Here is a 28000-nt window from a genome sequence, read left to right on the forward strand (position 1 = left end):
ATGGTGATAAAAGATGAATACGTTCATCCTCAGCATCCCCTGTCAACCCGCCCTAAGGTCAACACGGAGAAGGTAAATCACGGGTGACTACTAGACTTTCAAATAGTGACTAGTACATAAGGGAGGTATTTACCTCGACTTTGTCGAGATTCGAACCCCTGACCTCATGGTGGTAATATCTCATGTGCTAGCCATTAGATCATCCCAAGGAGACTCTTATTAATGGAAACATGAATGGATATATGATGGATACTGAATTTAACACAAAATTTTGTAGGTTGTGATAGATTAGATCATAAAAGGTTGTACTAGATTTGAAAAAACCATTAAAGTTATACTAGATTAGTGTCTGTACCCTTATATTTACTATATATGCATTGCTTGGTGTTGAGCCTAATTATTGAAAATAGAAAACGGTTAAGGTTGTGCCAGATCAATGGATTAACCCTTATATTTACCATATGCATTGCTTGGTGTTGATCGCCTGATCCTAACTGGATGATCTTTATAATTTTGTAAAATATAGGAACAATATAAATTTGTCATGTTCACTTTGCTGGGTACGTTTTTCACATTGATATTATAGGATCAAAAAGAATCCCCCCCTCAAACAAAGGATCATAGTCTTCCCACGTCTGATCCTCGACCCACCAGGTCTTCCTGCCTGGTGTCTGGGCCTCTTGATCCGAAGATAGCATCCCCCACTTTCTTTGTTCAAGGTCAATATTGTACCCATATGGTTGAATCAGACCATAACTCTTATGCACAGTCTGATAGTCTCTTATGCACAGTCTGATAGTAGGATTGAAAGAATTTAGATATCTCCATAATTGCATGATATTGTCCACTTTGGACCTAAGCTCTCATGATTTTTCTCTTGGACTCTATCCAAAAGGCCTTATGGCAATGGAGATATCTTTGCTTTTATAAACTCATGATCTTTCCCATGTGTTTTCAATGTGGGACTATGTTTGCAACCTTGCAACTCCAATAGATATAAGTGATCATTTGTATTTTCTTTCCATTGACAAAGTTATCCAATGTATCAGCTAGAGCTGAATTTCCTTCCAGAACTAAGATATAGGTGTTTTGTTTTTAAGTATAGCCTTAAATAATCCAACAGAATAATATGTTTGATCTTTTTTAATGTGTTTATGTGATATTGTTGTAGTTGTGGGACATGAAACTTGTTCAGGCGATATCTCCTCTTCCTGCAATAGAAAGAGTTAGTGAATTCAACAAACATCATATTAAAGAATGAAGTTGTGAAAAAAGGGGCACCGGAGCAAGCATTCTCTTTGTTCGAATAACCCTACCTTCATGAGAAACCTCTTTATAATATTGTATGATTCATACATATTTTACTGATTTGTGTAGATTGGATGTTTAATCGTTGTTATATAATAGTTAGTTTGTTAGAGAGTTCGTATCTTGTTTTGGATCTTCAGACCTTATTTTGATATAATGATAAACAATGACTTTTATTAATTTTGTGAGGATTAGATTTGTACTAAATTTGTTGTAAAATTTAGTTTAGTATTTTTGTCAATGAAATTGATTTTTTTAATATAGATAAGAACATCAACAATGTATCTTTGCATGTTGTGGATTAGAATATTAACAGCAAGTATTTGCATGTTGCAGAAAACACATTCCATAGCATACATTGCACACTGCGGAAAATAATATCCACAACGCGCAAAGCATGCTGCAGATATTATTTTCTACAACGTATAGTATGTTATGCGCTGCAGATAATAATATCTGTAATGTGCAATGTACGTCGCGAATAATCTCGGACTTCCAATAGCTTTTAATTGTGTAACATACAATGCTCGCTACAAAAAGTGAATTTGCGCACTATGAAAGCTATTTTTGTTGTAGTGTGATTTCAAAATCCTTTTAATAATCAAGTATGATTTTGTAGTTCCCAATGATCAATAAGAAGAAGATAAAGAAGAAAACCTTTGGATGAAGGAGCAAAACGACTTCGTAGACAACAATAGAGTGGAATACTACCTGTTAAGTGTATTATTGCCTCATGAAGTCAATTGCATCAGAAGCTCACCTCAGCCAAAGAGCTTTGGGAGAAATTCTTGGAGCTCCATGAAGGCACATCTGAAGTGAAGCTTGCACGATGGGATATTCTTCAGAGTAGTTAATAAACCTCCTCTTGGAAAAAGGTGAGACGATGGCTTAGATAAATGCAAAGATCAAGGAGTTGATCATCAGACTGATCAATATTGGTGAAATGAAAAACAACCAAGACTCAGTCCGCTATGCTCTTAATGTATTTCCCAGAACTCTAGAGTAGACCTTGATCATAAATACATATTACATCTCTAAGGACTTGGAGGTAAGCACCTTAGAAGAATTTTTTTAACTTTAGAATTACATGAATCTAGATATGCAGGTTCAAGAAAAGAGTCAAGTCAGAACCTGACACTAAGAGTCAACAAGAAGGATGAACGCGAGTCAAATTCATATCTTGATGCAGACCAAGAAGCATATATGGTAAGAAAGTTTATAAATTTTTTAATCTAACAAGTTTAAAGAGATGCAGACTAAGAAAAATCCAAGGAGCAAATGAAAGGTTCGATGATACAATTGTCAAAAAGAAGGGCACATAAAGGATGACTACCCAGAGCTTAAGAAGGAGAAAGACAAAGGCCGAAAGTGAACCAAACACAAGAATCTCAAGGATACTTGGAATGAAAGCTCTTCATCCAAATCCAAGATAAAAGTCTATACTGGACTGACATTGATAGCTAGTCATGACGAACCAAGTAACTCGAAAGTTAGGATCGACGAAGGGGGAGCCACATCAGAAGAGTGCAACGATGCAGAGGAGAATCCAGTTTTAGGTCTGACATGGTAAGTGAGGTATGTCTCTTACCTCCTAATCAATTATATTTTGGAATAAAATCTATGTCTAAATCGATGTGTAAACTAAAAATGAAAATTGAAAGATTGAAAGAGGAAAACTTAGAATTAAAAGTGAACTTAGCAAAAGCATGTCGATTAGAAGATTTTGACAAATTAAAAATGAAAAATGAAAAATTAAAAGATCAAATAGAAAAACTAGAAAAGGGTATTGTATGTTCATATGTTTAAAATTTTAGAAACTTTCAAGGATTGAATTGGAATTTCAAATTTTATAAGGGTCAAATTGCAAAAGTATCACAAAAATTTATTACTAGAAAATGTCTTGTCAATATAGTATATAAAAACCTATATTGGGTTCCAAAAGCTTATTTAATTTAAATTTTTTAAATTTGATTGACTTGATAGACTAGGAGTTACTTTAGTCACAAACATATTTTTCATGCAAACTTTTTGTTAGAATATTTTATTCAAATTTTTTAGTGATAATACAGTAAATCCTCTGTTAGAATAAATTTTGTTCAAAATTTTTTGACTATTAATGAATTTTCTATAAATTTTTTGCCAAAATATTAATTTTAATATTAAAAATTCTCAGACATTCAATTTTTAAAAGTTTATTTTTTAAAATATTTTTCAAGCTTAAAATCTGTTTTTAAATATTTTTTTTGAAAATATGTCTATATATATAAAATAATTTATTATGGCTTATATGTTTATTTTGGTTATTAATGAAAATTTTAACACTATTCAGGATTATTATTTTCAACAGAAACAAAATTTTTAGATTTTTCAAATAATAAAAATAATATTAAAATTATTTTTTCCAAAATTAATTTTTAAATAGTAAAAATTTATATTTTTGAAAAATAATTTCCATAATTTGTTTAAGTATTAGTTACTATTTTGTAACTCCTAGAATTTTTCTTTAAATTTATTTTCGATATTTACCCCTATTTTTAATGTAATCAAGGGGGGGGGGGGGGAAATAAGATTAAGTCTAGAGGGAGGAATCATTTTTCAATTTATTAATTGCATTGTATTTAATTTTGCATAGTTATTTGTCATTACTATATTGTTTTAAACCTTAACTTAACTTGGGTTGATCATATCAAAAAGCAGGAGATTGTAAGTGCCCTGTGTTAGTTTTGATGTGATCAATCAAGTTAAGTTAGGCTCTGCGCATTTGATACCTTGCATCTGAGTGTGCAAGGACTTAGCTAGGATTGCAAGAAGTCAAGCAGAAGATGCATCAGACGAGAATGATGGCACAAGAATTGAGTCGACGAGTTTGGTACATTCGAATGATGAGAAGCTGCGGAAGAGTACACTGGTGGAGCAAAAAGGACTCGTGCAACGCCTCCGAGGGATGAGAAGCTGGAGCATAAGACTGCTCGTGGAGAAGGCTAGAGTTGAGTTCGGATGAGCTCAACTCTGGAAGGCCAGAGGATCACCCAAACGATCACAGTAGAAGCTAGCGACCAGAGAAGGCGTTGAACGAGTTAGCACTTGGCTGAATGGTCCCAGTACGTAGACTATCTAGTCCAGGTGCCCAAACTGTTAGGACCTTCGGATAGCGGCTAGAGAGGGGGGGGTGTGAATAGCCGACTCCAAATTCTCGTTTCTTCCTATAATTTGAGTTAGCGCAGCGGAAATAAAAAGTAGAAATGAAAATGGAGAAGATCAAACCTCAAATGTGACGATATAACGAGGTTCGGAGATGATACTCCTACTCCTCGGCGTGTCCGTAAGGTGGACGAATCCTATCAATCCGTCGGTGGATGAGACCCCGGAAAACCGGCTAATAAAAACTCCTTCTAGGTGGAGAAACCTCGCCACAATCTCTTGCAACAGCAAGATCAGAGTACAAGAAATACAGCAAGAAGCCAAGAACAATATGAATGTAAAAACACTATAGTTTGCTTGCCTTCTCGTCGACTGTTGATGAAGCAGCAACTTCACGGATGCCAACCCAGCAACAACTGATCAGTTGGAAACCCAGTCGAGGGAAGCTCACACGAAGCTTCAGTAATGGAGAGCTCAGCAAAGCTCAAATCGCAAGGAACAAGAAGGAGCAAGAGCTACCAGCTTCCCTGTAGTGGCCTTCTTATATGAACCTGTGAAGAAGACAAAGAAGAAATCTAGCCGTTGTGACTCAACGGCTAGACCTGGACCGATCAGGCTCCACCCTGATTGGTCCAGGGTGGATCTGATCGGTCAGGGGACTGATCAGGCCCTACGCTGATCGGTCCCCAGACCGATCCCAACTCTCACAGAGAGTTGGTTGCGATCCCTGATCGGTCTATGGACCGATCAACCTTCTTACTGATCGGTCACCAGACCGATCAGATAACTCACAGAAAGTTTCTGTGTGATTACTGATCGGTCACCAGATCGATCAGATGACCCAGTATTTCATTGGATCGGTCAGCAGACCGATCCAATGCCTTTGTTAGTTTTAGAGCTTCCCATCCCTAAACCCTAACGTCTTCTTGGTCTAGAGAACGAGCTATCGAGCCTTCTCTGACCTAGTCCGGAGAACGAGCTACCGAGCCCTCTCCGACTCCATCGTCCGAGTCAGAGAACGAGCTACCGAGCCCTCTCTGACCTAGTCTGGAGAACGAGCTGCCGAGCCCTCTCCGACTTCGTCCGGTCCAGAGAACGAGCTACCGAGCCCTCTCTGACCTAGTTTGGAGAACGAGCTACCGATCCCTCTCCGACTTCGTCTGGTCCAGAGAACGAGCTACCGAGCCCTCTCCGACCTCCCATGCCAAGCTTACATACTTGGACTTTTCCCCGTGCCAAGCTCCCTGCTTGGACTTTTTCCCGTGCCAAGCTCCCTGCTTGGACTTTTCCGTGCCAAGTCTCCATACTTGGACTTTTCCCGTGCCAAGCTCCCTTCTTGGACTTTTCCGTGCCAAGTCTCCATACTTGGACTTTTCCGTGCCAAGTCTCCATACTTGGACTTTTCCCGTGCCAAGCTCCCTGCTTGGACTTTTCCCGTGCCAAGCTTCCTGCTTGGACTTTTCCGTGCCAAGTCTCCATACTTGGACTTTTCCCGAATCAGGTCAACTCAAGTCGGGTCAACCAGATCAATCTTGACCAAAGGTTGCACCCACAATCCCCCAAGTTCCTATTCTTGTCAACCATCAAAATATAACTTCTCTATTCTTGTCAAACATCAAAATATACCTCGAGTCAGGTCAACTCGAGTCAGGTCACCCAGGTCAACCTTGACCTAAGGTTGCACCAACAATCTCCCCCTTTTTGATGTTTGACAAAAATCATAATCAAGTTAGGTTAACCCGATAACCTAACTTAGGTTTTCTAATAGTTCTCCAATGTTCTTCCTCGAACATTCTTTGAACATTCTCCCCAAACTCCAATGTGTTGGTGCGGGAAGCATCCGACGATCGAACTCGTGTTTTGATAATGGCAAAGAATTCAAAGTTAAGATGTTTTGTAGTCTAACAAGTCTACTTGAGGATTTCAGGAAAGTCCTAGCTGCGGTTAGCTAGGCAAAGGGTAAAACCCTAGGGGGTTGTAACCCTAGGTTATAGGGGGTGGTAACCCTATGCGGAAAGTCTTGGTAGGTCGATGTCTTCAGGCAAAAGTCCTAGGGGGTGGTAACCCTAGGCGGAAAGTCCTGGTGTCGCGAACCAGGTGAAAGACTGGACTAGCCGGGGAAGCGGATGTCCAGCAGAAAGTCCGGAAGCATCGAGTGTTGAGTAAAAGTCCAGTCGATCTGGAGGATCGCACTGGCAACAGGTAAAACTCCTGAGTGGAGTAGGTGAGGACGCGTTCCCTGTAGAGGTAACAGTAGGCGTCGGGTCGACCTAGGGTTTCCGGTTGGAAACCCGAAGTCAGACTCGGACAGTCCGGAGACTATCTATACTTCATTTATCATGTTTATTGTGCTAACTTTGTGTTGCAGGATAGTGTTTGGGACTAACGTATCTTGCAGGTGCAAAGGAGCAACCTAAAGCCTCGGATGAACAGTGTCCGAGGCGCCTCCATGGAGCTTGGAGGCGCCTCGGGTGCAAAAGCTGAGCTGGCTGTGAAGCACCACTGGAGGCGCCTTGAAGCAGGAAGAAGGCGCCTTGGAAGGCGCCTTGAGAGGGCTATAAGGCGCCTTGAGAGGATGAAGTTCGACCAGATCAGATGTTATCCACGCGGAAGATCAGGCAGCATGGAGGCGCCTTGAACACCCTTTATAAAGGGGTTTCGACCAGTACTTCAAAGCGATCAAGTTCTGAGCTTTCCTTCTTCAATGTGCTGCTAACAAAGTCATTCCGAAGTGCTGCTGCAACATTCCGACGACCCGGAGCTTCGTTTTTTCTCTTCTTTAAGTTGTCGGTACAAAGTTATTCTAATTGCTGTTACATTTGTAATTTGTAATTCTTATCGAGCTTATAGTTGTTGTCCACCGGAAGCGATCAAGGATCGCGGGCCTTCGAGTAGGAGTCGCCTTAGGCTCTGAACGAAGTAAATCCCTTTGTGTCTTTGTCTTTATTTTATTCCGCTGTATTTTAATTACTCCGATAATTTTTCGATAATCGAACGAAATAGCCACGAGCGCTATTCACCCCTCCCTCTAGCGCGATCTCGATCCAACAATTGGTATCAGAGCGGGGTCGTCTTGAATCAGTGCAACCACTATTCAAGACAATTTTTTTTTCGTGGTTTTTGTTCGGAGTCGATTAGAATTTAGCCTCATAGCTATATTCTAATTTTTTTTCAAATCGATTTTTTGCTCAAAGTTGGTCAATACCACTTGAGCTTGTCATTTTTTTTCTTCCTCCAGTACTACTAATCCAAGACACAGTCTTGGAATAGATTTGTTTGTTTTTGTTTATTTAGGTCTAAAATGACTCAACAAGAAGGATATAGCACCGTTCGTCCCCCACTATTTTCCGGAGAAGACTTCGGATATTGGAAGGGGCGAATGGAAATATATCTGAAGATCCAGTTCGACACCTGGATGATCATCAAGACAGGACTGCAACTACCAACTGATACGGACGGTAAGCCTACATCCTGTGAGAACTGGGAGCCAACCTTCATCAAAAAGGTGGAAGCCGACGCCAAAGCTACCTGCATCATCCAGTGCGGGCTTACCAAAAAATAGCTCAACAGAGTCGGTCCATTCTCCTCCACGAAGGAGCTTTGGGAGAAACTCATCGAAGTTCACGAGGGCACATCGGAAACCAAGGTAAGTAAGCGTGATTTGTTACTAAATAAACTATACAATTTAAAAATGCAGGAAGGCGAGACGGCAAGCTCGTTACACGCTCGAATTCAAGATATTCTGAATTCCCTTCATGGAATCGGGCAGAAGGTAGAAAACAGAGACATAATAAGGTATGCTCTTAACTCGTTTCCAAGGAGTACATTGTGGGCATCAATGGTAGATGCCTACAAGGTCTCCAAAGACTTATCTTCTTTAAAATTAGACGAATTATTTTCTGAATTTGAACTTCATGAACAAACTAATGCACAGCCATCTGAGAAAGGTATTGCCTTGGTTGCAGGTACGAGTCGAACACGGGAATCTAGAGTACGGCAAAAAATTGAAACAGAATCAGAAGACGAATCCGACTCAGAAGAGTCAGAGGATGAACTAACCAGCGAACTTATAAACCTTGTGAAGAAGCTCTACAAGAAGAAGAAGAGCTTCAACAAGAAAGATCTGAAGAAGGCAGTTCAGTCTAGGGAAGTCCAACCGAACTCAAAGGTAAAGTTCGAAGTCACTTGTTACAGATGCAACCAGAAGGGGCATATCAAAGCCAACTGTCCCAATCAAAAGGAGGCCAAAAAGCTAAGAAGAAAGAAGGCCCTGAAAGCAACCTGGGATGAATCTTCTTCAGAGGACGACGACGATGAAGTTGATCAAACAAGTCTACTCACACTGATGGCCCGGGACCAGATCATCGAGAGCGAGTCAGAAGCCGAGTCCGAGCAAAGCCACGGATCCGCATCCGTTTCAGAAGGGCCACCAGACTCCACTGTAAGCATTCCAAGGCTTAATAATTTAGTTAATTACTTACTTCGCAAACTAGCTAAATCAAACCTTAGGATTAAATCACTTCTAAAGGAAGTAGTCGTCCTTAAAGAAGTAACAAACACTAATTCTTTACCTAGTCAAGCTCAAACTGGAAATTCTACTCAAGTTCAAAAACTTGAGGAAGAAAACTCTAGTTTGAGAAATCAGGTAAAAGATTTAAAAAATACATTAGAACGGTTTTCTCTGGGATCCAAGAATTTGGACCTAATTCTTGGAACACAAAGAGCCGTCTACAACAAAACTGGGCTGGGATACAAAAGTAAAAAGAAATATAACTCTTATTTATCCCTAATAAACAAATAGAGTAGTAAAACAGTCCAAGCATGGGTCCCCAAGTCCAAATTGATCAATCAAGTTGGAATTGGCAAATACTGGGTTCCAAAGGATCAAATACACTACCTCGATAGACCATATCGAGGCTGTGATCCAGGAAGATCTAAAAGAAAAACGATCTTAAAAATTTAAAATTCAAAATTCAAAATTAAATTCAAAATTTAAAATTAAATTCAAAATTCAAAATTAAATTAAATTCAAAATTCAAAATTAAATTAAAAATTCAAAATTAAATTCAAAATTCAAATTAAATTAAAAATTAAAAATTAAATTCAAATTAAATAAAAAATAAAAAATTAAAAATTAAATTAAAAATTCAAAATTAAATTCAAAATTCAAATTAAATTAAAAATTAAAAATTAAATTCAAATTAAATTAAAAATTAAAAATTAAAAATTAAATTAAAAATTAAAAATTAAATTAAAAATTAAAAATTAAATTCAAATTAAATTAAAAATTAAAAATTAAATTAAAAATTCAAAATTAAATTCAAATTGGGTAAAACAAGAATAGATTACCCGGCAGGGTAATTAAGGTTAGATTAAAACGGGATAAGTTTAACTTGAACCACAGTACTGGTGAAGTTTTTGGATGATAGTACGTTAGGGAAACTTGGGCATCGCATGTCTAGGAAGATATGGCTTCGACCTGGCGCATTTGGCCAAGCGGAACTGACCAAAGCTACCCTTAAATGGATCCTAACTAGTTAGACCAAGGATTAGTATTAAGTTCAATGGGTAGGACTATTTGGAAAACCTCGAAGGTATGGTTACTTTAATGAGCTCCTTGTGACTCACCATAGCCCAGAAGTTTATCCAAAGAATGCCTACTTGTTGAACCCAAAGCTAAACCTGAATCTAACACAAAAGTTAAATCAAACCCTAAAATTCAATCATAATTCATCTCACAAAAATTATAGGATTCCCTGATTGAAAATTTAGATCGGGTGAGATGACTAAGTAATTAAAATCAAATAGATAATTATTTCAATTTTGTTATTTTTTTTAAAAAAAAAACTTAAATTTCAAAATTATTTGAGAACCTTAAATTTCAAAATTATTTGAAAAACTTAAATTTCAAAATTATTTGAAAACTTAAATTTCAAAATTATTTTAAAACCTTAAATTTCAAAATTATTTGAAAAACTTAAATTTCAAAATTATTTGAAAAACTTAAATTTCAAAATTATTTGAAAACCTTAAATTTCAAAATCATTTGAAAAACTTAAATTTCAAAATTATTTTAAAAACTTAAATTTCAAAATTATTTTAAAAAACTTAAATTTCAAAATTATTTTAAAAAAACTTAAATTTCAAAATTATTTTAAAAACTTAAATTTCAAAATTATTTAAAAAAAACTTAAATTTAAAAATTATTTTAAAAACTTAAATTTAAAAATTATTTTAAAAAAACTTAAATTTAAAAATTATTTTAAAAACTTAAATTTCAAATTTATTTTAAAAACTTAAATTTCAAAATTATTTTAAAAACTTAAATTTCAAAATTATTTTAAAAACTTAAATTTCAAAATTATTTTAAAAACTTAAATTTCAAAATTATTTTAAAAACTTAAATTTCAAAATTATTTTTAAAACTTAAATTTCAAAATTATTTTAAAAACTTAAATTTCAAAATTATTTTAAAAACTTAAATTTCAAAATTATTTTAAAAACTTAAATTTCAAAATTATTTTAAAAAAACTTAAGTTTCAAAATTATTTTAAAAACTTAAATTTCAAAATTATTTTAAAAAACTTAAAATTTAAAATTATTTAAAAAACTTAAATTTCAAAATTATTTTAAAAACTTAAATTTCAAAATTATTTTAAAAAAAAAACTTAAATTTCAAAATTATTTTAAAAACTTAAATTTCAAAATTATTTTAACTTAAATTTGAAAATTATTTTAAAACACTTAAAAATTAATTAACTCTAAAACCATATTTTTTCCCCTTATCAAAACTAATTTATAAGAAATGTGTTGATTAATGAATAAATAAATAAATTAAAAAAAAAAAAAAAAATGGGACACGTAGCATCCGAAGGCGCCTCCATCTAAGAGGAGGCGCCCTCAAGCAGCGGCGGGAAATTTCCCGCCGCCCACTTAAGGCGCCTTAAGGAGCACTTAAGGCGCCTCCAAAGGCGCCCTCAAGGGATCTTAAGGCGCCTTAAAACCTTCCTTTTGTCACGAACAGAAGCATTTTTGCTTCTGTTCGTGTTTTGCAGCAAGCCGCCAATTTCTGCGATTCCTCCCAATCAAGGCGCCTTCTACCCGTTTCCTTCCCCTTCATTCCTAGCTATGCCTCCTAGGTACAATCTAAACCCTCTTCAACCATTTATTTCCTACATTCTTTGCTAGTTTTGCAATTTTTCTTGTGTAATGTCAAAAATAGGAAGCGTCGTATTGTGGATACCACACCAGCGAGGGCCCCTTCCACGGACCCGAGATTCCCCTCTGAACAGCATAGGATAGATTTCTCTAGGTTTACCTTTGAGTCAATCAAACCTAGATATATTTGTAGGGAGTTTTTGTCCAAATACTGTCAACCCACTATCCAGATGATAACCCACTATCATTTAGATAAACTGGTTGATTGCACCACTACAGTCAACCAAGATCTATGTGCCCAGTTCTGTCACAACCTTGAAAAGGTTGATGATAGAACTTATACCACCAGAGTAGGAGGTACTGACCTTCAGTTCACACCATCACTACTTCGCACCAGCCTAGAGATTAGGGAGTCTGAGTGTACATTTTTTATGTTATCCGAGTAGGACTCTACCCTTTGGTGCCCCCTATTCCCACATTACATTAGACGACATTTACATGCATTTTTTGGGGAGGAGAGACCCTTGGGCCTGATTGAGTTCAGATCCACTCTTCTTCGAGTTCAGGATTATGCTTTGTACAGAGTCCTGACAGCTTGTATACTACCCTTATCATCTCGAGATGTCTCGACGATGCGACCGTCCCACTCATTCTTTTTGTACGCCCTCACCTAGCGCCTGGACATAGACATAGACCTCCATATGTTTCATAACATTATCCTTGCATCTAGCACAGTTACATCTGGAGTAGTTCATATGCCTTATTGTCATATCCTGACCCAGATATTCTCCAGCTCTAGGATAGACATTACTAGAGGGGTACTCATCCCACTTACCCTTTATGATGAGGTCGGTCAGCGTAGCCTTAGATTAGCAGGGGCAGAGGTCACTGCCGAGGGGATTCTAGCCTGGAAGGGCTGACCACCACCAGCTGCTGCCCCTGGTGCTCCAGAGGCCGAGGGCGCACCTGATGCAGATGAGGAGTGGCCTAATTTTCTGGCAGAGGACTTTTTCGCAGATCCTTCCACCTCTGCCGGACCCTCCACTTCAGCCGGGTCGTCATCCTCAGCACCACTCTCTGTCGAGGACAGACTCACTCGTCTTGAGATCCAGTCCACACAGACGCGGCGAGCTGTGTTAGACAGTCATCGTTTTCTTCTGACTATGCGATCTGAGATAGCGGCGGGTTTCGCATCTCTTCGAGGCGAGCTTCGGCGTCAGGGACAGCCTCAGCCACCACCTGAGCAGCACATAGCCGATCCTCCAGCTGACGATCCACCCGCTTGATTCTGTTCTTTCGCCTGTCTTGACATATTATTGACATCTGGGATCTGTCCTTCTTACTCAGTTTTTGATGTGTTATCTTGGATCTTTTTGATGTGTTATTACTTATGTGTTATATTTTGTGAGCATAGGTTCAAATATAACTTTTATTGTTTTTCAAATTTTAGGAAAAATAAATTTCAAAATTCCCAAGTTCCTAGATTTTTTCAAAATTTTGGAAATTAGCCTAGACTTTCCCCCTAGAAATCATGTTCCCCTAGACTTAAGCCAGAGCATCTCACAAACACCTAGGTTTACTTTAATTGTGATTGAAAAACATAGAACGGCGTGAGATGCATAGGATATAGCCTGGACTCAAGAATGCTTATATCTGTGCATCAATATGAGTCTGAGCGTTAAATACGCAATATACATTAATCAAGTTAAGTCCTCCAGCTCTAGCCAAGTCTAACTGGACCAAAATAACTTAACTTGACTAACCAAGTGAAAGCTATTGTCCTATAGACAATGAGCAAGTAACTAAAGGTTAGACAGTTGGTAAAGGATACTCAATTTTCTAGTTAAGAATGTTTTGATCTTTATGGCTCTGATACCTAGTAAATCAATCTAGTGAACATGACTTGTGCTTGGACTTAAGGATCAACTGAACTTGAATGAATAACCTTGTCCTAAAACTTAAAATATTATTGAAACTAAGTTACAATTGACATTAACTTTCAAACCCTGTTGAACTTAGCTAACCTGTTGACCTTAGTAAAAACTTGTAACTCAATCAAATATCTATTATTGCCCATTTTTGATATATGGCAAAGGGGGAGAGTAGCAAAAATGTAAACAAAAAGTTAAGGGGGAGCAAAAGTTAAGGGGGAGCATATAAGGCAAATTTGCTTTAGTTACTTTATACATCTATACTTAGCAGATTTGCCTGTGTTAAAAATGTCTATCTATTCGTTTATGTCTATCTATTCGTTTGTTTACTTAACTTTGAATTTGAGTTGCCATAATAAAAAAGGGGGAGATTGTTGGTGCGGAAAGCATCCGACGATCGAACTCGTGTTTTGATAATGGCAAAGAATTCAAAGTTAAGATGTTTTGTAATCTAACAAGTCTACTTGAGGATTTCAGGAAAGTCCTAGCTGCGGTTAGGCAAAGGGTAAAACCCTAGGGGGTGGTAACCCTAGGTCATAGGGGGTGGTAACCCTATGCGGAAAGTCTTGGTAGGTCGATGTCTTCAGGCAAAAGTCCTAGGGGGTGGTAACCCTAGGTGGAAAGTCCTGGTGTCGCGAACCAGGTGAAAGACTGGACTAGCCGGGGAAGCGGATGTCCAGCAGAAAGTCCGGAAGCATCGAGTGCTGAGCAAAAGTCCAGTCGATCTGGAGGATCGCACTGGCAATAGGTAAAACTCCTGAGTGGAGTAGGTGAGGACGCATTCCCCGTAGAGGGAACAATAGGCGTCGGGTCGACCTAGGGTTTCCGGTTGGAAACCCGAAGTCAGACTCGGACAGTTCGGAGACTGTCTATACTTCATTTATCATGTTTATTGTGCTAACTTTGTATTGCAGGATAGTGTTTGGGACTAACGTATCTTGCAGGTGCAAAGGAGCAACCTAAAGACTCGGATGAACAGTGTCCGAGGCTCCTCCATGGAGCTTGGAGGCGCCTCGGGTGCAAAAGCTGAGCTGGCTGCGAAAGCGCAGGTAGAAGGCGCCTTGGAAGGCGCCTTGAGAGGGCTATAAGGCGCCTTGAGAGGATGAAGTTCGACCAGATCAGATGTTATCCACGCGGAAGACCAGGCAGCATGGAGGTGCCTTGAACAGCCTTCAAGGCGCCTGGAACAGCCTTCAAGGCGCCTTGAATAGCCTTCAAGGCGCCTTGAACACCCTTTATAAGGGGGTTTCGACCAGCACTTCAAAGCGATCAAGTTCTGAGCTTTCCTTCTTCAACGTGCTGCTAACAAAGTCATTCCGAAGTGCTGCTGCAACATTCCGACGACCCGGAGCTTCGTTTTTCTCTTCTTTAAGTTGTCGGTACAAAGTTATTCTAATTGCTGTTACATTTGTAATTTGTAATTCTTATCGAGCTTATAGTTGTTGCCCACCGGAAGCGATCAAGGATCGCGGGCCTTCGAGTAGGAGTCGCCTTAGGCTCCGAACGAAGTAAATCCCTTTGTGTCTTTGTCTTTATTTTATTCCGCTGCATTTTAATTACTCCGATAATTTTCCGATAATCGAACGAAATAGCCACGAGCGCTATTCACCCCCCCCTCTAGCGCGGTCTCGATCCAACACAATGTTCTTCCTTGAACATTCTCTAGACATTCTCCCATTTTTTTGACACACATCAAAAAGAGTGAATCAAGGTCAAGAGTTTCTTCCTAATGAAAGTCTCATACCTTTCATTGAAACCCTTAATTTCCCCCTTGATACTAAAATCAACAATCAATTTAGTGATAATCCCATATCACTCATCCTCAGAAATCTTGACGAGTAAAAACTCCCCCTAAAAGTCAACTCCCCCTTGACCAATAGGTAAAACTCCCCCTAAAGGTCAACTCCTCCTTGACCATTGCACCAACAATGTCTTGGAGAGTTTCAACCCTTTAGAAATCTAAAACACCAACTTCCACAGCTGAAATTTCAGACAACAGTCGAAAATCAGCATTTTGGCACGCTCTGATCGGTCACCAGACCGATCAGGACTCCACTGGATCGGTCACCAGACCGATCCACACTGCCCTGGATCGGTCCAGTGACCGATTCAGACTTCCCTGGACCGATCAGGATCTCCTCTGATCGGTCCACGACTCTCTGATATGAATTTTTGATTTTTCTCCCGAAATTCAGAAACCCCTAAAAAATTACAGAAAATTCCAAAAATTGTAAAATCTTGAGAATACATTCCTCATAACATATATTATCATGGAAAAATAGTTTTCTATGAAAATAACTCCCATTTTAAAATCTTGATACAAAGTTCGAAAGACTTTGAAATATCTCAAGGTTAATCCATCTTTGTATCAACTTGCTCAATGATGAATGCTATCACTAGAAAAGCTTCATCAAGGTTTTTCAAATCAATTTTTAAATGATCTTAAACCATTCAATTTAGGACCACAATCTTAGGACTAAATGTACATGACTTGTACACAAGTTTTCCCTATTATCCTCAATTTCGAATTAGGCTCATCTAGGTACAAGAACTATGCACCTTGATCCTAACTCATCATCCTAATATCTCACACACATCTAAGGTGTATCAAACACATCCAAGTCAATTTTGATGTGAGATATGGGTTTAGGTTATCTTAAGCTAAGTTCTCATGCATTTTCTAAACAACAATTAGATTTCCATATCAAATTATGTTTTTATCCTTAAATCAATTTAATTGATCATAAATGCAAGAGATGATGACATGGCATAAAATAATATCATAAGTGGAAACATGTGCCAATGTCATGATGTCATGGCATAAGGTATGAAACTTAAATAAGGCATGACATATAACTAACCTAAGTATTATCATGACATTTCAAATCATAATAAGTTAAATATGATGTCATGACATGGCATATGACAAACAATGTATGGCAAATAACATATAAAGGTATAGAAAATACCTAATTCTAGCCTTAGTTGCCATTTTTGATAATTTTGATCATTTTACCATAAATTCTATATTCCTAAGTGTAATAGACCTAAAATCATATACTAAAGATTTTTAGATCACTATGTGCCAATTAGATTGACCCCAAAAAAATTCCTCAAATGTGGTTGGCACATCCTAATCACCTTAGGAATAATTTTTAAATTCATTTTCAAGGCTTGATTACACCTTGAAAACTCCTAAAATGCCACCTTTTTCCATGAGTAGGTTAACTACCTATCCAATTAAGGTTGGCACACCCTAAACCATCTAGCGTGAAGGAATCACGCTCCTAGGAACCCAATACCTATTTGAGCTCATTGGGTTCACTAAATATTCACTAGAGATGACTTCCCTAGCAACCCTCCTAATGACCCTCCTAGGCTTTAAAGCCTTGGTCATTTGGGACTCATCAAGATCAACTATAGGGGTGACTCCCCTTGTGACCTTGGTGATAGTCTTCCTAGCCCTAGGTCTTGTTTCATAATCGAATGGAACATTATGATAAGTGGGCTTGACCACTTGAGACTTAGGTTTGTGACCCAAACCTCTCATGTCCTTGGGCTTTGATTTTTGACCCTTAGACCCTAGAGTTGACTTCTCCAAATTCTTAAGAGCCTTTTTTAAGGTGTCAAGTCTTGACCTCAAGACTTGATTTTCCTTCTTTAATACCTCAAGCTTTAATTTTCCATTTTTCTTTGAGGTATTCCTAGACATATGTCTAATTGTTTTGGGATTCCTATCTAGGTTTTCCTTAACCTTAGATGAGTTAACTCTAGGGTTGGCATTTCTAGCATTGTCCTTATCTAGGCTAACATGTTTGGCACCTAAGCACATGTATCGGTTTCTATGGTTCTCATGCTTATCATTATTGACAATTGTAATAAAACTACTAGCATGTGTCTTATTAGAATTGCAAGAATGTGCCTTAAAGGATACCTTAGGGTTTGCCTTAGCTCCCCCCATAGATGTGCTTGGTCTCTTGTCCTTGTGAGGTTGCCTCCCCCTTGGACATTGACTCCTATAATATCCCCTTTGATTGCATTGGAAGCACACCACGTGCTCCTTGCCCTTGCGTATCGGGACTCCGGCTTCCTTGACTTTTGGTGCCGGTGGAGTCTTCCTAATCCTCTTTGGACATTTACTTTTGTAATGCCCATATTCCCTACACTCAAAGCACATTATATGTAATTTACTTGAAATTAAGTTGCTTGAGTTACCTAGGGTTGAGGATGAATATAAGCTCTCTCCTTCATCCCTTCCGGAGGTAGAGGCTTCTTCTTCTTGCTCCAGTCTTGAAGAAGAACTCTCCTCCTCTTCTTCCTTAGATGTTGAGTAGCCCTCAACTTCTAATTCCATACCTCCATGATGTGAGCTACTTGGCTCACTTGACTCCTCTTCATGACTTGAATTGGAGCTCTCCTCATGGAACTTAGCCAAGTTGTTCCACAACTCCTTGGCATTGTTGTATCTACCTATCTTACACAAGATATCATTAGGTAATGAAAATTCAAAGATTTTCGTTACCTCGTCGTTGATTATAGATTGGTGGATTTGTTCCTTCGTCCACTTCTTCTTTTCGAGAGGTTCTCCTTCTTTATCCACCGGAGGAATAAAACCTACTTGTACACAATTCCAATTTACTAGGTTAGTCATAAGAAAATACTTCATTCTTACCTTCCAAAACGCGAAGTCGTTGCGAACGTAGAAGGGTGGAATCGTGACGTCTTCTCCAAGTTGATCCATTCTCTAGCTCGTGCTCCCCCGGGTGTTAATCCGACGAAGAGCGACCTCGCTCTGATACCACTTGTTAGGACCTTCGGATAGCGGCTAGAGAGGGGGGGTGTAAATAGCCGACCCTAAATTCTCGTTTCTTCCTACAATTTGAGTTAGCGCAGCGGAAATAAAAAGTAGAAACGAAAATGGAGAAGATCAAACCTCAAACGCGACGATATAACGAGATTCGGAGATGATACTCCTACTCCTCGGCGTGTTCGTAAGGTGGACGAATCCTATCAATCCGTCGGTGGATGAGACCCCAGAAAACCGGCTAATAAAAGCTCCTTCTAGGTGGAGAAACCTCGCCACAATATCTTGCAACAGTAAGATCAGAGTATAAGAAATACAGCAAGAAACCAAGAACAATATGAATGTAAAAACACTAGTTTGCTTGCCTTCTCGTCGACTGTTGATGAAGCAGCAACTTCACGGATGCCAACCCAGTAACAACTGATCAGTTGGAAACCCAGACGAGGGAAGCTCACACGAAGCTTCAGTAATGGAGAGCTCAGCAAAGCTCAGATCGCAAGGAACAAGAAGGAGCAAGAGCAACAACTACCAGCTTCCCTGTAGTGGCCTTCTTATATGAACCTGTGAAGAAGACAAAGAAGAAATCTAGCCGTTGTGACTCAACGGCTAGACCTGGACCGATCAGGCTCCACCCTGATTGGTCCAGGGTGGATCTGATCGGTTAGGGGACCGATCAGGCCCTACGCTGATCGGTCCCCAGACCGATCCCAACTCTCACAGAGAGTTGGTTGCGATCCCTGATCGGTCTGTGGACCGATCAGCCTTCTTACTGATCGGTCACCAAACCGATCAGATAACTCACAAAAAGTTTCTGTGTGGTTACTGATCGATCACCAGATCGATCAGATGACCCAGTGTTTCACTGGATCTGTCAGCAGACCGATTCAATGCCTTTGTTAGTTTTAGAGCTTCCCAGCCCTAAATCCTAACATCTTCTTGGTCTAGAGAACGAGCTACCGAGCCCTCTCTGACCTAGTCCGGAGAACGAGCTACCGAGCCCTCTCCGACTCCATCGTCCGGGTCAGAGAACGAGCTACCGAGCCCTCTCTGACCTAGTCTGGAGAACGAGCTGCCGAGCCCTCTCCGACTTCGTCCGGTCCAGAGAACGAGCTACCGAGCCCTCTCTGACCTAGTCCGGAGAACGAGCTACCGAGCCCTCTCCGACTTCGTCCGGTCCAGAGAACGAGCTACTGAGCCCTCTCTGACCTCCCATGCCAAGCTTCCATACTTGGACTTTTCCCCGTGCCAAGCTCCTTGCTTGGACTTTTTCCCGTGCTAAGCTCCCTGCTTGGACTTTTCCGTGCCAAGTCTCCATACTTGGACTTTTCCCGTGCCAAGCTCCCTGCTTAGACTTTTTCGTGCCAAGTCTCCATACTTGGACTTTTCCGTGCCAAGTCTCCATACTTGGACTTTTCTCGTGCCAAGCTCCCTACTTGGACTTTTCCCGTGCCAAGCTTCCTGCTTGGACTTTTCCGTGCCAAGTCTCCATACTTGGACTTTTCCCGAATCAGGTCAACTCAAGTCGGGTCAACCAGATCAATCTTGACCAAAGGTTGCACCCACAATCCCCCAAGTTCCTATTCTTGTCAACCATCAAAATATAACTTCTCTATTCTTGTCAAACATCAAAATATACCTCGAGTCAGGTCAATTCGAGTCGGGTCACCCAGGTCAACCTTGACCTAAGGTTGCACCAACACAAACCACCAGGGTGCTTAGTAGGTGCCTCGTCGTAGTGGATCACTTTAAAGGACAACGTCAGCAACGATCCAGGTGCCCAAATCGGTCTGGGCGCTCGGACATGAAAAATTCTATCTTCCATCCATTGCGTGGAGCGGAGTTTGCCACGTTAGTAACGGATAGACTTGATTAGAGCACTATAAATAGAGTCCTGGTTCACCTAGTTTTAACACAACACACTCTGTAATTTTTCTTGTTTCGAACTTCTATACTCTCAATATTGTAAGAGGCTTCTCCGCCTTCAACAAAGGAGAACTTTTTATTGGAGCTTTAAATACCTTGGATTAGCAACCTTTTCGGTTGCAAACCAAGTAAACTCAGAGTCTTCTTTTAATTTTTCTTATGTTTATTTTGATTAATTAATGTGAGTTTATCTTTGTTAAATAGAAAGCAAAAGAAAGTGTGTATTCTATTTTAGGGTAATTCACCCCCTCTTGTCGGCTGCACGGGACTAACAAAAGTCACCTTGCATCACCAAGGAAAATTGGACTAGGATCTCCAATTTTTGGGCAATAGAGGAGAACAAACAAAGAAGTCAATAGAATAGAACAAATCAAGCTTATAATTCTGGAGACTCATCTAAGACATATGCAGGAGACTCTATCAATATTGATGAGCATAGACACAAATTGATAATTTTTTAATCTATTTCATTATTTCTAACCATGTTTTTTTTTATACTAAGGAAATAGGGAAGGAGTCTAGATTCATAGATACTCTTACCCACACATTTATAAAAAGAGACAAGACTTGGAGCAAGGATAGAGCTAAATTTATTAAGGTTTATATTTATCTTGGATTTTAATTTAAACTAGCTTATTTATTAGTTATGTACTTGCTCTAAATTTATATTATAAGTGTCTATATTATATCTAATTAAGATTATATGTGTGGTCAATTATTGTTATTGTAAATTTTAATTTTTCTCATTACAATATAGGAAAAATATGATGAGCTAGAGCTAGCACAGATAACTTCAAGTGCTAGGACAGAGGATAAGCAACCTTTCGGTTGCAAACCAAGCAGAGTCTTCTCTTACTTTTTCTTATGTTTATTTTGATTAACTAATGTGTGTTTATCTTTGTTAAATAGAAAGAAAAAGAAAGTGTGTATTCTATTTTAGGACAATTCACCCTTTCTTGTCGGCTACACGGGACTAACAAAAGTGACCTTGCATCACCAAGGAAAATTGGACTAGGATCTCCAATTTTGGAGCAACAGAGGAGAGCAAACAAAGAAGTCAACATAATAGAACAAATTAAGCTTATAATTCTGGAGACTCGTCTAAGACATATGCAGGAGACTCTATCAATATCGATGAGCATAGACACAGATTGATAATTTGTTAACTCTCCACTAATTTTTTTTAATCTATTTCAGACTATTTCATTATTTCTAATAGTATTTTTTAGATTATGGAAATAGGGAAGGAGCCTGCATTTATAGATACTCTCACCCACATATTTATGAAAATAGACAAGACTTGGAGCAGGGATAGAGCTAAATTTATTAAGGTTTAGATTTATCTTGGATTTTAATTTAAAACTAGATAATTTATTAGTTATGTACTTGCTCTAAATTTATATTATAAGCATCTATATTATATCTAATTAAGATTATATGTGTGGTCAATTATTGTTATTATAAATTTTAATTTTTCTCATTACAATACAGGACAAATATTATGAGCTAGAGCTAGCACAGATAGCTTCAGGTGCTAGTGATGATAATGAGGTATCTGAACCGTCTGTTGGTAATAATTTGTATTTATGGCTAGAGGCAAGTGGAGGACTGAAAGGGAGAAGGATATTGGAAATGAGTTTTTTGAGAAGAACCCCAAGAGTTGCTCGTAAATCTTTTTCCAACCTACCATCAGTAATAACACAGATACATAACTTGACTAAAGAGGTCGCCCATTTGAAAGACATAATATTGGAAAGAGATCAGGAAATGAGAGAAATGGGCTGACAATAAGACTTTATTATGCGACATATTCAGTTAGGCTCTACTCTAAGTCAGAATCCTCTTAGTTCTGGTCATGATGGTGGTGGTGATGGTTCTATATAAATTTGTTTTGTATGAATGTTATTTGTCTTGTAATTACTATTATTTAATTGAGTTTGTTTTTTTTGGATTTTTTATTAGTACTATTAATTTGTTTCGAACCGGGTTTGTATGGGCAATGAAGGTGGTGGTAATTGTAAATCCATGTTTAAGGAAGTAAGTTTTTATATATTAAGTTTTGTGTTAGGATTTTTTTGCATGTTATGCCATGTTATAATTGCTTATGTGTTTTGATCTTACTTTGATACTTTGCATGTCATGTCATGTTTTGCATGTTTGTGGCTTGCCTACTACTAATCCATGCAATATTAGCTATATGTTTCGATGATTTTATTATATGTCATGGAACATTTGATACATGTATTTCTGATTACATGACTTATAAACTTTTTGTTTGCTATTATGCTTAATTACAAGTTTCATGTATGCACATGGTTCATGCAATTGAGGATTGAGGATGAATGACATCTTTTGTAATCCAAGGTTAGAACCTTGATTACATCCTACCAAAATCACAAGATTAACTTGTTTATGTATTAAAACACATAGATACAAGTGATATGTTATGATGATAAATTAAGTTTTATTTGTTGACACATTGATACAATTGATAAGTTAGACATAAATGATATTTTTAATTTGTTTGTTTTCTAATGCGGGAAAAGAAGAAAACTAGAAGGAAAAAGAAGTATTTGCCAAGGTAGCAGAGGACAATGATTTATATTTGTATGTTTTCATCCTTTTGATTCCGTTTATTATGAAAATTATTGAACTATTTATGGATCTTTTGTATGATATGTTTGTTTTTGTATGATTTCATTTTGGATAGGGACTTGTATGAATTGTGTTGGATTGAATATGAATATGACTTGTTTGAATGAATTGTGTATATAAGATGTGTTGGATTGTTTAATTGTTGTGTAGGATGTGTTGGATTGATTATTGTCATATGAATTGTTGGATTATTATTGTTGTGTTTGAATATTATTTGTATCTACAATAAAATACAGAAATGGGTAGGGGTTGTGAAAAAAATGTGTATTTTGCAATGAATTTTGCGATGAAACTGTTTGCCACAAACCTATCGTAATTTTATACTGTATATCATAATTTTGCGACAACAAAGTTTTTTTTTACAAACTTTGAGATGAAAAATAGATTTCATCACAGATTCTGCGACAAAAATTTGTTTTCATCACAGATTTTGCGATGAAAACTATTTTCATCATAGAATTTATAATGTTTCCTACGCAATTTTGCAAAAACTACAGCTACGAATAAAATTTTCGTCACAGATTTTTTGAATTTACAAATTTGTAATGAATCTTTATTTGTCCCAAATTTGCGATGAACGTTTGTTCATCTCACATTTGTGATGAATATTCCTTTTTGTCGCAGATTTGGGATTATGAAATTCCGCGATGAATTCTTTTTTGTCGTAAAATGATAACGAATTTTGCAATGAAAAAAATCATTCATTGTATATTTTGTGATGAATTTTCGTCATAATTTAATTTGAGATCATGAAATTTCACGATGAATTCTTTGTCGTCGCAAATTTACAATGAATTTTACGACAAAAAATATATTTGTCACAAATTTCATGACGAATATACATTATTTCGTCGCAGAATTTGACGACGACTTATTTGCAATAAAAAAATTTTCGTTATAGATTTCATTGCAAATTAATTTTGTGATGATTTTTTTCAATTCATCATAAAATTCATTGTAATTTTTTTTCTTTCATGAAATCATGACATATGTAGTCTATATTTTAAATTTTAGACACATATCCAAACATGCGTTTAACGTTAACATACTTAATTAGTAAACTATCTATGTTTCACTAAATATGGAAATAGAGTTATTAAAATTTTATGAAATAATTTTTTATAGGTTTCTAATTTTCTCTTGATCATTGAAATATCCTCATCCATAATTTTGACCTAATATGTTGAGTATGGTGATTTTTTAAAATGTATTAGGTCAATTTCGGGTTAAAAAATTATCATACTCAATATATTAGGTTAAAATTCTAGATTATGATATTTTTTTAATTAGGAGAAAAATACAAATGCATGAAACTTGTTTCATAAAATTCTGATCTAGGTCTATATTTAGAGCAAGTTAAAATTCTGGATTATGATATTTTTATGATTAGGAGAAAAATACAAACATATAGAAACTTATTTCATAAAATTTTGAAATCTCTAGGTCTATATTTAGAGCCTCCGATTCAATTTTATTTTCTTATTTATTTTTTTTTATTTTGGGACGAATCCTAGATTCGTCCTAGATTTTGGGACGAATTCCGGGATTCGACCCAGATTTAAAAAAAAAAACATTCGGAAGCCCTAAATATTGATCTAGAGATCTTAGAATTTTATGAAACAAGTTTCTATGCATTCGTATTTTTCTCCTGATCATAAAAATATCCTAATCTAGAATTTTAACCTAATATATTGAGTGTGATAAATTTTTACCATGAATTAGGTCACCACACTAATATATCAAGTCAAAATTATAAATGAGGATATTTTTATGATAAGGAGAATGATACGAACATATAGAAACTTGTTTCATAAAATTCTGATGTCTCTAGGTCCATATTGAGATTTTCGATTGTTATTTTCTTTTTTTTTAAATTTTTTATTTTTGGGACGAATCCATGGATTCATCCCCAAATCTGGGACGAATCCTGGATTCATCCCAAAATATAAAAATTTTTTAGAAAAAAAGAAAACTAAAATTGGAAAACTTACATATGGATCTATAGACATCGGAATTCTTTGAAACAAGTTTTTATGTGTTTTTATCGTTCTCCTGATAGTAAAAATGTCCTCATTTATAATTTTGACCTAATTTATTGAGTGTGGTGATTTTTTAATCCGAATTACATCAAATTTGGATTAAAAAAATCACCACACTTAAAATAGATGGTCAACATTATGGACGAGGATATTTTTACGATCAAGAGAATGATACGAACACATAAAAACTTGTCTCATGAAATTCCGATGTTTCTAGGTCCATATTTAAGGCTTCCGATTAGTTTTTATTTTTTTTAAAAAAAAATTCAATTCTGGAACGAATCTAGGATTCGTCCCAGAATTAGGGATGAATCATAGATTAGTTCCAAAAATCTAGGATGAATTCTGAATTCATCCCGGACGAATCCTAGATTCGTCACATAATATAAAAAAATTAAAAAAAAGATAAATAAAATTGGAAGGCTCAAATATGGATCTAGAGATATAAGAATTCTATGAAACAAGTTTCTATATGTTCATATCATTCTTCTAATCGTAAAAATGCCCTTATTTATAATTTTGACATAATTTATTGAGTGTGACAATTTTTTAACCTGAATTACATCAAATTCGAATTAAAAAATCATAACACTCAAAATATTAGGTTAGAATTATGGATAAGGACATTTTTACAATCAGGAGAATGATACGAACACATAGAAACTTGTTTCATGAAATTCTGATGTCTTTAGGTCCATATTTAAGGCTTCCGATTATTATTTTTTTTAAAAAAATTTTGATTCTGGGATGAATTCAGGATTTGTCCTAAAATTGGAGACGAATCCATGGATTCGTCCCTTATAATTTTTTTAATCTTTTTTCAATCTGGGACGAATTCTGGATTCGTCCCAGATTTTGGGACTAATCCTCGATTCTTTTCAAAATCTGGGACGAATCCTGGATTCGTCCCAGAATCTGGGACGAATTTTGCGACAAAAATAGTTTTCGTTGGGAATTTGCGACGAAAATATTTTGTTACAGATTTCGTTGCTAATTTGGATCGAATTTTATTTTTATCACCAAACTTATTATAATTTTGGGATGAAAAATATTCATCCCAAATGTTCGTCCTTAAATCATTGTTTTTTTAGTGTCGGCATGCAATCCTTTAAGCAGATAATTAAACTGGCTTAAATTATCCATAAATTTCTTACATCTATATCTTGAAAATTAATTATAGCTTGCATAAATTAGCTAATCATGAATAAAAATCTTATTTTTTTTACCATCTCTAAACCTATTATTTCCCCCTTTTTAAAAAGTCAAAACAATAAATGCATGTACATTTCCAATTTTTAACCAGGAATTCGATCTCTATTTATTAGCATTCCTTTTTAGCAGATTTTTTTTTTTTGCTTTTAAAAGTGTTTGTGGATTTGATTACTCCACATGAAGATGAATCACAGGGAAGAATCACAAGCTCTAATTTTATTGACTCTTTGTGCTCTTCTGTATCATTCAGTAGCTGCAGATACATGACATTTGTCTGAAGTAAAAGAGAGAGAGTTGGAGATACAACTCAAATCCTTGAACAAGCCTTATGTCAAATCCTTCAAGGCAAGCCACACCATCTTCACATTTTTAAATATGTTTAATCTTTCTTTCCTATAAATCCTTTTTTTATCGCTATACTTAATTACTTTTTTTTTAACTTAATGATACAGGATGAGTATGGGATCACATTTGACTGTGTAAATATTTACAAACAACCAGCTTTTGATTACCCTTTGCTTAAAAACCACACTCTTCAGGCTTATATACACACAGATTAAATCTACATCATTTCCAAAGAGCATGAAGAATAATCCATCTTCGAAAATCCTAAAGCTGCCAAGACGTTGTCCTCTTGGCACTGTTCCTATCAGAAGAACTACAAAAGAAGATTTGATTAGAGCAAAGCAAATCCAACAAACCCAACTCACAAATCTGCAAGATACTAATGTTCCAACTAAAGCTTATGTAAATATAAACAACTATATCCTTGCAAGGGTTTAATTAATGTTCTTCTCTGAATTAATCTGCAGTCTGCTGGAGTGACATTTTCGACTAGGAATGGACCAGCAAAGTTTTATGGAATATCAGCTGATTTGGATGTTTATCAGCTTTCCGGTATATCGGATGATCAAATAAGCTCAACACAAATCATTGTCAGTAAAGGAGAAACAGGCCCTATGGCATACCACAATGTCTTACAAGCTGGGTTTCATGTGGGTAGTATTAATCACAAATAGTTGAATCTCATGGCTTCTTGTTGCATTCAACTCAATGTACAGGTATTATGATCACTTGTACAGGTTAATCACGCAGTTGAAGGAGACAGCTTTACTCACTTCTTCGCTCATTGGACTGTGAGTTTTGGTACCTTTCATTCTTCATCGATTAACTATAGTTCATGATCATAACTTGATTTTGTCTTTGCGGCCTTGTGGGGGATGCATATATTTAGTCAGATGGGAATCAGAAAACTGGTTGCTTCAACTTCCTTTGCCCTGGATTCATCCAAACAACTGAAAGGTTGTCTCCAGGCCAAGTTTACACTCTGAGCGCCTTGAACCTCAATATATTTAGGGTAACAAAATCAAATTGAACTCACGGTTCTTTCACTTTTGATGGTTTGGAAGAAAGGTCGCTGCTTGTAAGATCGATGGATCATGAATGTTTTTTTTGGTTTTTTTTTTCTAGGATCGACATTCGTTGAACTGGATGCTCTACAATGGCGAAGAACCGATTGGCTACTGGCCGAGGGAGCTCTTCAATAACATGGAAGATTCTTCTCAGATTCAACTGAGTGCAACTGTTAGCTCTCCTATCGATAAGCCTAGTCCTCCGACGGGCAATGGGCAACTTGGTGGAGCATCTTTTAGGAGGATCACCATTACGGATGGGCAGTCTATTCCATACCCAAAATCCGTCTACAATGCAGTAACATTCAATGATCTCGACAAACCCTTTTATGATGCCGAATACAATGGAGATTGCTGCTTGTTTTACGGTGGCCCGGGAGGATGGAGGCCACCGACATAATGATTCAAATCACTTGG

The 28000-nt window shown here is 37.0% G+C and overlaps 1 protein-coding gene across 1 annotated transcript; it reads left to right on the top strand.

Moving 5' to 3' along the window:
- LOC121991060 lies at window positions 1-27983 on the top strand. The gene is made up of 6 exons (XM_042545088.1): window positions 1-72; window positions 1172-1225; window positions 26984-27166; window positions 27254-27307; window positions 27406-27528; window positions 27642-27983. Exons 1-6 carry the CDS (start codon window positions 1-3, stop codon window positions 27981-27983), a joined length of 828 nt encoding a protein of 275 aa, XP_042401022.1.
- Window positions 27984-28000: the final 17 nt, after the last annotated feature.

Source organism: Zingiber officinale, chromosome 6B, assembly GCF_018446385.1.
Source record: "Zingiber officinale cultivar Zhangliang chromosome 6B, Zo_v1.1, whole genome shotgun sequence".
NCBI classification, from domain to species: Eukaryota; Viridiplantae; Streptophyta; class Magnoliopsida; order Zingiberales; family Zingiberaceae; genus Zingiber; species Zingiber officinale.